Here is a 15465-nt window from a genome sequence, read left to right on the forward strand (position 1 = left end):
TATGAAGATACAAAATGTTTGTTAAAATGGGGTTGGACGTTACGTAGGTTTGGCAAGACATTGTGGTTGTTGGTTATTTACCGAGGTGAAGTTAGTTTCATATGAGAGGCAGTTAGAACCGAAACTGTACTGTACTGTAGCTAGTGGTACGTGCCAGTGGAGCGAGTGGTACGTGACAATAGCTAGTGGTACATGCCAGTGCCTCCACTGGCACGTGACAGTGGCTAGTGGTACGTGCCAGTGCCTCCACTGGTACGTGACAGTAGCTAGTGGTACATGCCAGTGCCTCCGCTGGTACATGACAGTACTAGCTAGTGGTACGTGACAGCGCCTCCACTGGTACATGACAGTTACTGTTCTGTTGATAGTGGTATGCAAGTGTCTCGTGGCAGTTGCACTGGGTGTCTTGCAGCTTTTGTTTACTGTCATGTAACTGCCCCGCGGCCATTTTAGAATAGAATTGTTTAAGTATGTGTGGCGGCCTGCGGAAACCGTGGATGTCGCGGCCGCTCATTGTTGGCTATAACAGTGCGTTCACACTGCAGCGTTTTTTGGGGGCAGATTTGGGTTCATGTACTCACAATATCGATCAAAATACCACTTTTACACAACATTTATGTAAGTGCAAGATTTTACTAGTGCAAGATTACAGTAGAATACATGTTACGCCACCGGTCACTCAACCAGTCGTTTGTAGGCTGGGCTAGCAATGGCACAGAACAGTCACGTAATGTGACGAGACTGAATTTAAAAGTAGGCTATAAAAACACACTAGGAACAATGACGACATCGGCAACCATGCACCATGCATTATTAGTTTAATGTAATCTTTAAATTCAGGCTCGTCACATTAGTAACTTTGTTCTGAACAGAACTGGGTGTGCATACGAAAAGTTTCTCCTCCATCTTGAAATTGTGAAACCTAGAAATGTTTATCATGACCAAAGGTTGCTACGTTACAAGAAACAAGAAAACAATCCGATTGGCCAACGCTAGCGTTTTCACGCTCCTCATTTACATAAAGTTGAGAAAATCCAACTTGCAACGCTCCGCTCCGCTCGCCTTCCCACAATGTCCTACGCGAGCGTCAACGCCTGGTTTCATTGAAAATGAATTGGAAGCCAACGCCACGCGCCGCCCGCTCCGCTGCAGTGCAGGGCAGTTACACGACAGTAAACAAAAGCTGCAAGACACCCAATGCAACTGCCACGACACACTTGCATACCACTATCAACAGAACAGTAACTGTCATGTACCAGTGGAGGCTCTGTCACGTACCACTAGCTACTGTCATGTACCAGCGGAGGCTCTGGCATGTACCACTAGCTACTGTCACGTACCACTAGCTCCACTGGCACGTACCACTAGGTGCCAGTAGAGGCACTGGCATGTACCACTAGCTATGGATGGGCGAACGATGCTTTGTGAAGCTTTGGTGGTTTCTTCCGGATTGTGCCGGCCCAAAGAGCCGAACTATCGGCGCATTGAAAATGAACAGCGTCATATAAAAAAAAGTAAAAGTTAAAGAATATCTTCCGAGGCTCCCTGCACTGGGGCGCGAACTCGGGTAACCAGCCTCGCATTATCAATACGTTGTCGTACAACGCTTTAACCAGCTACACCACCGAAAAAGCCGTTACCTTTTGAAACGGGTGGACGGAGTTTATACGATACGGTTTTTATATCAATTAAACTAGATTACACAGATTTGTTCTTATTCTTAACATTTGTGATATGTAGGCCTATTGTGAACTGGAAGGACTTTATTTTTTACTAATTATTATTACTGTTGACAATGTTGACGAATCATCAACATTTGTTTTCTGGGCACTGTATAGACCTACCTAGTCCTATCATGTTACGTTTCATTTCAATAAAATAACACAACACTCAAGTGCACGGATTTATAATTATTACAATACGGATTTGGCTAAATAATAATGACTGATGGAAGAAACTCGAGCGATGCCTGGTGCTGCTTCTCTGGCAATGTGAGATTTGTCTTTAACAAGAAGCGGTGGCTTCGTTCCTTCTATGGCTCTGGTTCAGAAGAGCGGCAAAACTTCGAACCAGTTTGTGACGTTTGAAGCATTAAACGTCATCTATCACGTGGTTTCGTAATTTGATACAAGCTCCAAAACACTTTTTCGAAACTGTGCGTATTGGTTTTGCGACACAAGCATCGATGCGTCAGTGTCATACGTCCCATCCCTACCACTAGCTACTGTCACGTACCAGTGGAGGCACCGGAACGTACCACTAGCCACTGTCACGTGCCAGTGAAGGCACTGGCATGTACCACTAGCTACTGTCACGTACCACTCGCTCCACTGTCACGTAACACTCGCTACAGTACAGTTTCGGTTCTAACCGCTACTGTTTCATATTCGACATTCGACATTCGTCTCACTTTCGGAAGACGCTACTTTGCAGCGTCGCGTTAGGGACCGGGTAAAAACTACCCATACACGTTAGAAAAAGTATGACTTTTATAATATTTTTATTAATATAAAACCTCAAACGGACACCAGAGTATTCTAACAATGTCGGGTATACTTCCACAGCCTTTACTTTTTTAATTAAGTTTCAAACAAAATTATAGAAAATAACTAATCTCTGAAAATAGCTTAATCCTCGCTAATCTTAATAACCTTTTCAAAATTGTACTGAAAAATCTCAGATATAAACCAGATTATTCTAATAATCTGTGACCAATTTCCACACCCTTTACATTTTCAATTAAGTTTCAAACAAAATGATAGAAAATTGCTGATCTCTGAAAATAGCATGAAATCCTCACCGATCTTAATAACTTTTTCAAAATTATGTCAGAAAATCTCAGATATACACCTGATTATTCTAATAAAGTCTGTCTTACTTCCACACCCTTTACCTTTTCAATTAAGTTTCAAACAAAATGATAGAAAATTGCTAATCTCTGAATATACCATGAACTTCTCACTAATCCTAATAATTCTTTCAAAATTGTACTGAAAAATCTCAGATATACACCAGATTCTAATAGTGTCTGACCTACTTCCACACCCTTTACCTTTTCAATTAAGTTTCAAACAAAATGATAGAAAATTGCTAATCTCTGAATATACCATGAAATTCTCACTAATCCTAATAATTTTTTCAAATTGTACTGAAAAATCTCAGATATACACCAGATTCTAATAGTGTCTGACCTACTTCTACACCCTTTACCTTCTCAATTACGTTTAAAAAAAATGATATAAAATTGCTAATCTCTGAAAATAGCATGAAATTCTCGCTAATCTTAATAATTTGGTTATTAAGATTAGCGAGAAAGATTAAGAAAAATTGTGTCAAAAAATCCCCAAGTGTACTTTGGTATCCTATGACGGACCACACAGAGTTGTGGTCCGTCCCTGGTCCCTGGTCCCTGGTCCCTTCCTGTCCATCTCCCTGGCTGTCCTGTGATGCATATGGTGGAAAACATATTGGTGTGCAAATACACGTTGGTTATCCTGTCACAATCAAACCAAAGACGAGCTCCTGGTTAACCTGCAGCTGTGTGGCCATTGGTCAGAATTTTTCATAGATTAGCAATTTCTTTCTTTAAAAAAAATGATTGAAAAAGTAAAGGGTGTGGAAGTAGACCAGATATTTACAGAATAATTTGGTGTCAGTTTGAGGTTTTTCAATCCAATTTTGAAAAAGTTTATAAAATTAGTGAGGCTTTCATGCTCTTGTCAGAGATTAGCGATTTTCTATCGTTTTTTTTAAACATAATTGAAAAAGTAAAGGGTGTGGAAGTAGGCCAGACATAATTAGAATAATCTGGAGAATATTTGAGATTTTTTATCAAAATTATGAAAAAGTTATTAAATTTATTGAGGATTTCATGCTATTTTCCGAGATTAGCAATTTATTTGAATTTTGTTAAAACCTTTATTGAAAATGTAAAGGGTGTGGAAGTAGGCCAGGGATGATTAGAGTAATCTGGTGTCAATTTGAGATTTTTTATCACAATTCTGAAAAAGTTATTAAGATTAGCGTGGATTTCATGCTATTTTCAGAGATTAGCGATTTATTTGAATTTTGTTTGAAATTTAATTGAAAAATCAAAGAGTGTGGAAGTATGCCAGACTTTATTAGAATAATCCAGTGTATATTTGAGATTTTTTGACACAAGTTTGAAAAAGTATTGAAAAAGTAAAGGCTGTGTAAGTATACCAGACATTGTTAGAATACTCTGGTGGCTGTTTGAGGTTTTATATTTATATTCATAAAAATATTATAAAGGTCATCCTTTTTCAAAATGGTATGGGTAGTTTAAACACGGTCCCTAACCCGACGCTGCAAACTAGCGTTTCCCGAATGTGAGACGAATGTTGAATGTCGAATATGAAACTAACTTCACCTCGCTTTCTTATTTGTGATGATCTATTCTCATCGGCCCTAATTTACAATAACTGATACTCGAAAACAGCACCTGAGAACGTTTTTCTAATTATAGACGTTGATTATTGGCATGTCACAAACCAGAAAAGGTCCATCTAAACAGCACAACTATACTGTCCCTACTATGAAACGGGACAAACAGATCAATACATAGCAAGACTTGCAAGGCTAGGCTAAAATTACCTTCCTCGCTCCCTCCCTCCCTCTCTCCCTCTCTCTCTCTCTCTCTCTCTCTCTCTCTCTCTCTCTCTCTCTCTCTCTCTCTCTCTCTCTCTCTCTCTCTCTCTCTCTCTCTCTCTCTCTCTCTCCCTCCCTCTCCCCCTCCCTCTCCCTCCCTCTCTTTGACTGTCTCCCTATCCCTCTCCCTCTGCCTTGTCTGTCTGGGGCCAGGTGTTTATGTTCACCATCGATCCACCAAAGGTAAATAGCACCTGCCGGTCGATTAGAGCTACACTGTCACTCTCTGGGATGGTAGTGAGTGTCTGCACCAGCAAAAATCATCAACCTCTGATGTGACTGTCTTCTTACTGAGACAAATGCTGTTGTTTTTTAGTAAACAAGTTTATAATATGTTTTTTGGGCTGATAGTGTGACTGTGGTAATGTGGGGACTTAAGACCCCACTCCCCACCTCCTCCACTCCAGCCACAAAGGGTCCCCAGGTAAACAGCTCCTGCACAGAAAGACCTGATAATCTCTTAATGAAGTTGCTAAATGCATTTGTTGTTTTATAAATCTCATAATGTGTCAAACATTAATGTCAAAGCGGAAATTTTCAATTGTCAAATTTAAGCCTACAATCAGCATGGAACCCCTCAGAATTATGATGTAACCAGTTCCCGGGGATTCCGTACTTCAGGTAGGCCTATTTCTGGGAATTCTCAGCCAACACTGCGGCAGAACACAAAAGGGGAGCAAGGACCTCATTAATATTTAGTCCCATCTGTTTCATGAATATTTCAGGGACTTTCCTATTGTGTCACCTAAATTGCAGCACTGAAAGTGAAAACAACATTGCAGATGCTGCCACTCGTTAATCGGGCCCTCACCTGTCAACCTCTAAAGCAGTGGACATGCTGTACCCAAGAGCTGTCTCTCCAGTTCTGTCCCTGCACCCTTCATAAAGACCTGAAGTCTGACTCCTGTTTCTGAATGGGCAAGGACACTCTCTGCATTATTATTATTTTTTAGCACTGCAGAAACTGTTTGGACCCCCCAGATAGTGTTGGGCTGCAGGGGTCTCCGGAGCAGAGTCTGTGTGTAAAGAGGCAAGAGAGAGGAAGCATGGTCTGGTTTCACTCTGTAATCTATGCAATCCAGAGGATCAACTCGTCTTAATACACTGATTGTAGATTTAGTTAGTGAGAATTGCAAAGCAGAGATGCTTGCTAATGTTTTTTTTATGTGTTGAATTTTTTATAGAATTGTACTTACATCTACTCAAATATTGCAGTGTCACAGCAAATTAATGAACTCCCAAAAATTGATATTGTATTCATTGTTGTTGCTAAATTCAATACATTCGAGGGGGCGGAGCTTCAGCTCCTTCAGGCGACACACCATCCCAGTATCAAGCAGACTGCTGATTTTCTCACAATTTCAAAGCCTAATTTAACATACTTGTCTTTTCATTCAAATTTGGATGGGTACTTAACAACACCTTCTTCTGTGGTCTTTACTGCAACGTCTTTTCTGTTCTGGACACAAAGAACACTTTCTCCCATGTTGGCACAGTGGCCGCATTCTCAGTCTCCAAGTTCAATAAACAGTAGACCTTTTTCCTTTGGGGGAGGGGAATTAACTATGGAAATTATGAAATTATCAATGCAAAGGGATATCAATTTGCCTGCCACACTAAATGCATTATAACTTTGACACACCTATACACACACATGAAAATACTATAGCTTGACATGTAAAAATATGCAAATGTCAAAGTTCTCAGAGTAAGCAGCATGGCCACATTAGTGTTTGGCATTCTGTCTTCTATTTCAAATGCATTCTTTCTGACACTTTCCAATGATGCTTTTATAAATGCTTTATTTCTTTTTCATTTATCTTTTTATTCAAGTACGTGGATTCTTAGACAACCACTTTTGAATCCAGGAAACACAATCAGTAGCAATACTTTCCAGATACCATAAATTCCCATTCAACAAATATTCTTTTTTTTGTGTTTTTTTTTCATATCATTCCCATTCCTACACATATACCTCTTGTAAACATTATACAAATCAATCATTTCAATTAGAAAAAAAATCTGGTAGAAAAATATCTTTTCTTTATAGGTATTTCTCTTCTTAATATTCTTATTTACAGTAAGTACCTCAGTACAATCTGATTGAAAAAGAATGTAAAGAAATGGGGGCGGGGGAGGGGGGGAGATAAAAAGGCCTTTGGTTTCGAGAAAGAATAAAAGAAAAAAAACAAGAATGTCCATTCACTGTCCTGTACAGTGTCGCTGTGATTTGTCTTGTCCCTCGACTGGTTCTGGTGTGATTGGCAGCCCCTTCCGTGAGGCCGGTCTCGCCTCCTCAGGGCACACAGAGTCAGTCAGAACAACAACTATCAAGGGACTACAATCGAGTACAGACCTCGGTCAAGTTTACAAATACTGTTGCAAGGACTTGGGTTGGGGTCATTAACTGTACCAACCCAAATCCATGGAACAGGCACAGACTCTTACGCGAATGAAACACACTTCAGACACTACTGGTCTAGGTTATTGGCCCAGGTCCGGTCTGGTATCAGTCCTTGGGCCTTCTACCCTGCAGAACCTGCGGTGTGCGAAGTGTCCAAGGACAATTAGGAGCATCTCTGTGGTGCTGCTGAGTGCCACAATAAACGGTGCCTGGGACGCAAAGTCCGCCTCGGCGCGGCGGAACGATAGCTGCATGACGGCTAGCGCCAGGAGGCTGTTCTGAACCCCGATCTCGATGCTGACCGTCTTCCTCTGTGGCACCGCCAACCCTGCCGCTTTCGCCATCAACAGACCTAGCGCCAGCCCAAACATGGGCACCGTCACCCCGGCCGCCACGATCTGGGGCTTGACGTTGGCCAGGATGGACGCTCCCATCTGGTACGCCATGAAGATCCCGCCCACAATGAGCACGAAGCTGAAGGGGCGTATGAGGGCGAGCAGGACGCGGGTGAGGCCGGGCAGGCGCAGCTTCACCAGCATGCCCAGCGAGATGGGGATGGCGATGAAGAGAAGGGTGCCCAGGATCTTGACGAAGGGCACGTGGAGCGCGGCATGGACACCCAGCAGGTGGCCGTACAGAGCGGACGACAGTGGCATGGCTGCCGCCGCCACTACTGTGGAGACCAGCGTCATGGAGATGGCGAGTGTCACGTCTCCCCCCAGCAGCAGGCTGTAGAGGTAGCCTCCGCCACCGCCGGGGGCAGAGCAGGTGATGACCAGGCCCAGCGAGAGGGCCTTGGGCAGGTAGGTGAGACGGGACAGACTGTACGCGTACAGCGGCATGACCAGGAACTGGCCGGCCACACCCAGGAGCAGAGGCACAGGCCTCTTCAGGAGGCCCCGGAGAACCTCCACCTCCACCTTGCACCCGAAGGCACACTTGTTGATGAAGATCAAGGGCAGCAAAGCGAACAACACAGGGTTCTCCGAGAAGTGGGACAGACCACCCGACTGCAGGAGCCGAGTGGCCGGATCATCGTTGCCGGGCGCCACCCTGATAGAGTAGTCTGTCCTTTCCTCGATCAGTACCGGTACTGAGTCCTGGTCAAAGTCCAGAAGCTGGATAAGCAACTGAGCTCGACCTGGTAAACCGGACCGTATACTAATAATGTAACTCTTTACTGACCCAGCGTGTCCACTGTCGGTAACATTCAGGATGGAGAGAACCTCGGGGTCTAGCGACCGGACTTTCACCGTCTGCTTCCAGCTCTCGCGACCCTTCCTGCTCGCGGCGGAGCTCCGGTATTGACTTGAGATTACAATCACGCCCTTAGTGTTTTCGGGAAACTCAAATTCCTGCGAAGATCCGTCCCCGATTTCTATATACCTTCTACTGCTGTCGGCCGTCCCGTTTGTGTTGTTGTTGTTGCTGTTCGTTAGGGACCTGCCCGCCGTCGACCGGTCTGCTTCTCCGGTAATAAGAAAGAGACAACAGAATGCAAATAGCTTCCTCATCGTTCTGACGGACAGGGGGCAGAGGGGCGCCACATATACACACTTCTCCACCGCCTGCGACCTCCCCAACTGGTCTACACCGCCGCCCTGTGTGCGATTAAACTTCTCATATCCCCAGATATAGTATCTGCGTCGGCAGCCGGGTCCACGTTCCGTTTGGTGCCCATTTCACTCAGTTTATACCGGAACTTAAACATCACCCCACCCAACCGGAATAGAGCGCTTCAGTCCCCTGCAAAAAAGGACCGTCATGTTTATGGACGACTATTTATATACGACATATTCATATACCGTCCTTTTTATACGACTCACGATTTCGTCTGAAATGCTAAGAAAAAATGTCTTCCTCAGTAAACCGTCGCCTCCTTTTATCCAGTTTTAATATCTCTACGGTTGATGGCAGCTGTCAACATCACCATCGCCGTTTCTCCTGCTTGCTTCTCCCCTCTGACTCTCTAAACCCCTCTCTAATCCAATCATAGCAAGGCAGAGTGTTAACTCTGTACGTCCCGCGCCAAATAAGCACCAACGTCATGTGCGAAAAATCTATTAGAGGGGGAGGTCTTCCTCGCGGGGGCTGCGTTTCTCGTGCGATGGCCAATGCAGGGAACACCTCGGTCTAGTTTTCATGGGGGACACATTGGCTATGAAAAATATACAGGCGGTCATGCTGACTAACGCAAAATGGTAGACGATGAATAAAATGTGTCTTTTGGGAAAACGGAATGAAAATGAAAGCAGTGCAGCAAAATACAAATTCAGATTGAAGGAGGAATGCAGTAGCCTTATAGTTTAGCACTCTAAAGCTTCACGTTTGTGGCTAGTATAAGAATATTGCACAAGACTCTTGGGCAAGAAACCGCTGCTTTGTTTGTGCGACTGAGAAAGAGGGGGGAGAAAGAGAGTAGAACACCTGGTCTGCATGTTTGCGTGGGTTGTTCGCCAGAGGGTCTGGAAAGGCTAATTTGTCCCAGTTCTTGTTGTTTGATGTCTGGCTGGCTACAACACACCACCGTATATTGAGGCCTATTCAGAAAAGCATAGAATTAACATCAGTGACTTCTACGTCAGTCGTGTCTCAACAGGAACAAAACTATTTCCGCAAAGGTGGCTGTTTGTCAGATTATCTGTTTCCATGATGAGCTGACTCAAAGATTTAACCGAACACAGATTGCACTTGGATCCAGTTTCGCATTTCTGTCGTGTTATACACAACAAACACAATAGTGAAATTTGAACTGCCATTTGTAGAGAGGCATTCTCTCAGCAGATTGAGGCCATGCTAGTCAATAACATGGCTGTAAAGGTAGCATGTGATTTGCTTTGTTAAAGGTCAAGGGTTCCTATTTCAGTCAACATTCCTTAGCTAGAGACCTATGTTCAGCTCACTGTTATCTATTGTGCTGTGTTGTCCATGTCCTGCTAAGACCTAGTCAAACTGCCTCCATGCTTCCCAGAACTTGATGTTCTGTGTGAAAACACACCTGTGTGTGATATTTAACAGAGTAACAGTTTATCTGCCCTGGGAGGCAGCCTGTTGGGTGTATTCAGTATCACTCCAAAAGAAGAAAAAACAATGTTCTCACATACAAAATAACACACTACTTTGTACAAAGATCAGTGAGTGGACTAACTAGTAACTACAGTGTTGGTACAGCAATGTGTTGTTCCAATGCGGTAACATGCCTCAGTGTATATTTTAGTGAAATGCATTTTTCACCACTAATATGAGATGTTCTACCTTTGAAGAATCTCCTAGTGTGAGGTGAAGGTTGACAAGATCAACAGTAGCCAAACACAAACAGAGAGGAGCTGATTGAGGGCTGTCTTAGTGTGACAGTGGTGGCTCCCCTTCCCAGATCACTGTCACCAGAGTTTTGACATTCCTCAACACACACCTGCACCTCATTTGCCTGATTAGATGTTCGCTCTATATATACCAGCTTAGCCTGTTTCTTCACTGCGAAGTCTTGTTAGTTAGGTATTACCTGCAATACCGAGCGTTACTTATTTAAGAGATTTATGTGTACCGAACCTTTGTTTTTGCCTCGACCATTCTTCTGCTCTTCCCTTTGGATTTTCTAGAAACGGAGATAACGACCCCTGGAGATAACGACCCCTGCCTGTTGACAACCTGTGCCTGTCTGACTACTCTGTACTACCATTAAAAGGCCGCACTTGGATCGCTACCACTTCTCCTGAGTCCGATCATTACACTTAGCTGCATGTGTGTACAATGAAACCTGTGTGAAATCTGCTTGGAAACATGCACATGAACGAACACATGAATCTGCAGGAGAATGTGAGACAAGCACGGCGGAGCAAAACATTTATAGCAGAGGGCTTTTATTTTGACAAGATAAATATACAAAAACAAAAGCGCTGAAAAGTTTTCATGACTGAATAGAAATATCCCTCCTCATTGCACATGAAAGGAAAACCATCCTCCAAGGTGATGTAAGCTGACCCTACACACAGGTCTAGGACCAGCTTCCACTGGGAAAATCACCCGTTTTCCAGCGGATCAAACTGATCCCAGACCAGTATCCAGGAGCGTTAGTCCAACATCACCATAACTTTGTCTGACTGTTGGGAACACCCCCTGTCCATCATGATGTATGTGTGGCAGGGACAGGGAGGAAAATGGATATCCTTGTTTCTATAGCAACACATCATCGTCTGTGTAGATATATAAGAGCCCATGACTACTGTTCTCCTATGACTGTATCTGACTCAGGCACTAAGGAGAGCATCCAGGCAAGCACCTGCATCCCAGTAAGGCGTACATGTTCAACAGCAAACCAACAAAGGCAGCAAAAACGATAAAAACAACAGCTTTAAACCAACAAATAATAATGAGAACAAAAAAATAATAATTGAGAAAATGTGTGCTCTAGAGAAATGTATGCTTTATGAGTGAGGCTTTGCCCATATTCTATAAAAAACAAATGTTGATATTTTCTAAAATGACGCTCATGAGGGGAGGAGACTACAGGGAGTCTTGTGATTATGAGTCAAAATGACCATGTCTGTTAGTGTTGTTTATGGGTACTACAGTATTAGGGGTGTTTCACCACAACAAAGGGACATGACCACTGTCCTTTATACCTCCAGCTGTGTCCCCTCTCTTGCTACAGGAAACCACCACCATCAAAGCAGACAGTCATTCATATAGAAAACCAAATGTATCTATTTAACCATTATACGTTTTTGTACATTCTGTAAAACAGGTTTTTTTCTTTTTGTACACAAGATACGAGCAAACAGTCTGGGATTAAAAGACAGAGAGACAGTACAGGACAAATGGGGGAACAAAATAAAAAATAATTGGTAGTTGTGGAACAGAGCCGTGGAACAGAGCCGTGAAAGGTGGTGAGAAAGGGAGGTAGAGAGACAATCATGGGTTGAGACCAAAAATGAAAGGTGGGGATCAATAGAGAGAGAGAGAGAGAGAGAGAGAGAGAGAGAGACACAAGCCCTCTCAGGTGTTATATCCAGAGTGGCTGCGTGTGAGAGTGTGTGTGGGGGTATAAATAGACTCGGGGATGGAAATCAATAGGCTCATTAAGTCCTCACTGTATGAACTGTTCAACAGAACCACCCCACTCCGCCTGTCTGCTCCCCAGCAGCTGTCAGCCTGCCAGCCCTCCTCCAGGACAAACACCGTGGCTTCAGTTCCGCAACGCAGCCAGCCTGCAATGGAGGACCAGAGTTTGAATAAGAGCGGGAGAGCAGAGGCCTGCTTCTTTTGCCTGTAGAATACTTGCTTGGGGTCAACAAGGAAACAGGTGTCAGGAAGGAAGCAGTAATAAGCCATTCAGCTATATCCTGTCATGTGACAGCTTGTCACTGTGCAGTAGTAGACCTTACACATACTGGCATGTGATTTATTGATCACGTGTATCAAGTAACAATACACGTTATACAACAACACGAAATACAACTCCAGTATTTTTTGAGTGTTCCATGTTAGGTCAAGCACACAGCATTCAATCCCAAGATAGACAAGCACCTCATCAGTAATCAGACGACAAAAATGTATGGAGGGCCAGAGTTCAAACGACCACCACTGATCAATGTATATCTTTATCTAGATTTTTGTTTATGCAACATGGCAACAGTTTGGTTCTTTAATGATTCAGCCTCTGGGTTGATGGGGTTGGTACCTGCGTGAGAGCTGGTCCTCCTTGTCCTGGGCCCGAGAGGAGGAGGAGGCCTCCCCCAGAGAGGAGGCCCCGGCCGGCAGCTGGCTGAGCTGGTCCATCACCTCCAGACCGCTTTCCTCTGCTATCTGGACGATCAGGTCATCCACCTGGTCCTGGGGTGTGGTCAGCGTGGTCGCAGAGCTCATGGAGTCCTCCATCACCTGGAGAGGCATTGATAATGGAAGACTGACCACAACTGATATGTACTGTACAGTACACATACAAAAATATATACATAGTTCTCACACACATACACACACACACAAGTGCCACTGACTCACCGAGGTGTGGACGTCCAGATTCTGGACCTGTGTCTCGAACTTGTCCATGACAGCAGAAACCTTCTGGAGGTCCATGGACCCCAGAGCCTTATCCAGAGCCTTAGTCACCTGAGCCATGTTCTTAGTCACCTAGCAACACAGGCAAACAGGACCACAAAGATGTTATTAAATGTTATGTTAAAAAATGTTATTCCTTATTTTAAATCCCCATATTATACTTCTCTTTCTGTGATTCAAAAACATTTATGGCTGATCCCTTATTGAAATCAGTCTGTGAGAGTAAATCATTATATTTTCAGAAGAGAAGCTCACCGATTTCATGGTGACTGCCGTCTGGACCTTGGAGGCCACGGCGTCGACGCGAGACGACATGCGCAACCAGTTAAGGCCCTCGTTCTTCTTGCGGATGGCATTTTCTGCATACACCCTGGCACACTCTACATTCTTCTGCTGGAGAGCCTGGGCATTGGAAAGATGGAGGTCATGGTCAAAATACGACAAATGTAACATGGTTGAAATGTAACAAGTACAACGTAAAAAAGATCATATTTAGATTATAATTATACTATAACAGTATGGAAACAGTGATGCATTGTTTAACACTCCACTGCCCTCTACTGGTTGAAGTTTGACTAAGTACACTTGATGTGCTTTGAGTGGCCTTCCCCTCAACCCTCTCCTATAGCTCAAATTACATTAGCACTGATATGACTAGTGTGTGACTCATGTCTTACCAACTTGTAGGTTGAACAATTGTGAATTTGACTTGGGAACAGATTAATTGGGTACTGTTATGATATGGGCTGACACAGCCACACCCTGATCTAAAGTCTCTTTAGAGTTTCCCAGTTACTGCGTTAGTGTGACAACACAAACATTTCAGACTACACCAGTTTAGTAGAGGGTTCCCTTCACTCACCTTTTTAACTTTGGCCTGTTCTGACTTGGAATCTTTTTCTGCCTTTTTGGCTAATTTCTCAAGCTGTTTTGATGTGAACTGCAGAAGAGAGAAACACATCAGTTAGATCAGCTGTGAAGCTCATTAGGGTACACCCCACTGACACAATACATCTTAGTTCACCCACCTTCAGTTGGAAGAGTGTGTCTGGAGAAAAATGCAGAAAGAGAGACTAGGGTTAAAGTAAACTGAGGCATGTCACACCCAATAATGACAAAGAGAAATTAAACTGTGGGAGAACTTGCAACCACTTAGACATCAGACCCCAACACCGATCTATGGTTGTCAAATTGCTGTGTGACTTAATATCATAGCTATAGTTCAATAAATGTTCTAGATTGTTAATGCAGTACAGTATGTAGAGAATGAGAACTTACATTAAGTTGTAAAACACTAGCTAGCTAACGTTAGCTATCTAACTCTGTAGTTAGCAATTACATATTGACAGTGGTAACTTAGTTATACCCACATTTTATTACATTACTGGGGGCGTTAGAGCATCATTTTGAGTAAACAAGTTATCTAACCAGCTAACCAATTAAGAAACTGACGAAGCTCGCTCGCTAGCTAGCTCTATTTTCCGTGCCACACTACTAGGCTAGCAGTGTTACCATTTACGCAGCGGTATGCTAAATAGGCCACTGTAAAGGCAAACCGGATTCAACTTGACTACTTATTCGAATATATGGCTGGTCGCCACTTACCGTCCATGTCTCCTTGTCCTTATATTACGCCAAATCAGACAAAATAGGTATTTCCGATTGCCCGGTGAGCCACTTGTTATAGTTGTTGATATTCCGTTTTTGCTATTTTCATTTCCTGGTTCTGAACAGTCACGTGAGAGAGGTTTTCGTTGTTGAAGCTGGGTTGAAGTTCTCCAGAGGCAACCATATTGAAGGTCACATGGTAAATGTTTCTCCTGTTAGAAAAATTAACCCCTTGCGGTCGATCTGTTGATGAGCTGATTTAGAATTGGAACACACCTTTATTATTTTGTGTTGTTTAAGTCCAGCCTTACACCCCCCCCCCCCCCCCATGGTTCTTCGCTTTGGCACTTATTTGGTTTTCCACAATGTATGCTTCATGTTTTGGCTGCTCGCAATGTTTGGGGCTATCTCATTGTTATGATCAGTGACCTATGCTCTTTTGTAAAGCTCTCTCTTGGTAGTCGCTTTGGATAAAAGCGTCTACTAAATGTAAATGTAAGTGCCAATTTTAAGTTAAAGAAGGATGGACATCCAATAACACGTAAATGACCCTAACCATATCCAAAAGGACAAAATAACTAAACATGCATGAATTTAAAATGAACAACAGATCACACAATAAAGGTGTCTTGAGTCTTTCATGATTCCTGTGCAAAACCTAAACCTGCCACTGTGAATCCTGGAGAGAAAAAGAGAGAGAGAGAGAAAGAGAGAGAGAGAAAGAGAGA

At 43.4% G+C, this 15465-nt stretch overlaps 2 protein-coding genes across 2 annotated transcripts; both read right to left on the reverse strand.

Annotated features, from left to right (window-relative positions):
* Positions 1-6450: 6450 nt before the first annotated feature.
* slc10a3 (solute carrier family 10 member 3) lies at positions 6451-9049 on the reverse strand. Its single transcript, XM_062461220.1, has one exon. It carries the CDS (start codon positions 8584-8586, stop codon positions 7153-7155), a length of 1434 nt encoding a protein of 477 aa, XP_062317204.1. The 5' UTR covers positions 8587-9049; the 3' UTR covers positions 6451-7152.
* A 1866-nt stretch (positions 9050-10915) lies between these two features.
* chmp1a (charged multivesicular body protein 1A) lies at positions 10916-14963 on the reverse strand. Its single transcript, XM_062461225.1, has 7 exons — positions 14735-14963; positions 14158-14177; positions 13992-14069; positions 13385-13531; positions 13073-13201; positions 12753-12952; positions 10916-12279 (listed from the first exon to the last, which is right to left on the reverse strand). The coding sequence occupies exons 1-7, from the start codon at positions 14739-14741 to the stop codon at positions 12258-12260; spliced, it is 603 nt and encodes a 200-aa protein (XP_062317209.1). The 5' UTR covers positions 14742-14963; the 3' UTR covers positions 10916-12257.
* Positions 14964-15465: the final 502 nt, after the last annotated feature.

The sequence above is a fragment of the Osmerus eperlanus genome, chromosome 5 (assembly GCF_963692335.1).
Source record: "Osmerus eperlanus chromosome 5, fOsmEpe2.1, whole genome shotgun sequence".
NCBI classification, from domain to species: domain Eukaryota; kingdom Metazoa; phylum Chordata; class Actinopteri; order Osmeriformes; family Osmeridae; genus Osmerus; species Osmerus eperlanus.

Excerpts from the sequence above, each read along its gene's own strand:
- slc10a3 (XM_062461220.1), bottom strand. The coding sequence starts at position 8,586 with ATGAGGAAGCTATTTGCATTCTGTTGTCTCTTTCTTATTACCGGAGAA.
- chmp1a (XM_062461225.1), bottom strand. Across the intron at positions 13,202-13,384 it reads CGGCAGTCACCATGAAATCG|GTGACTAAGAACATGGCTCA; the intron begins GTGAGCTTCTCT and ends CTGTGTTGCTAG. Across the intron at positions 12,280-12,752 it reads GAGGACCAGCTCTCACGCAG|GCTGGCTGCGTTGCGGAACT; the intron begins GTACCAACCCCA and ends CCTCCATTGCAG.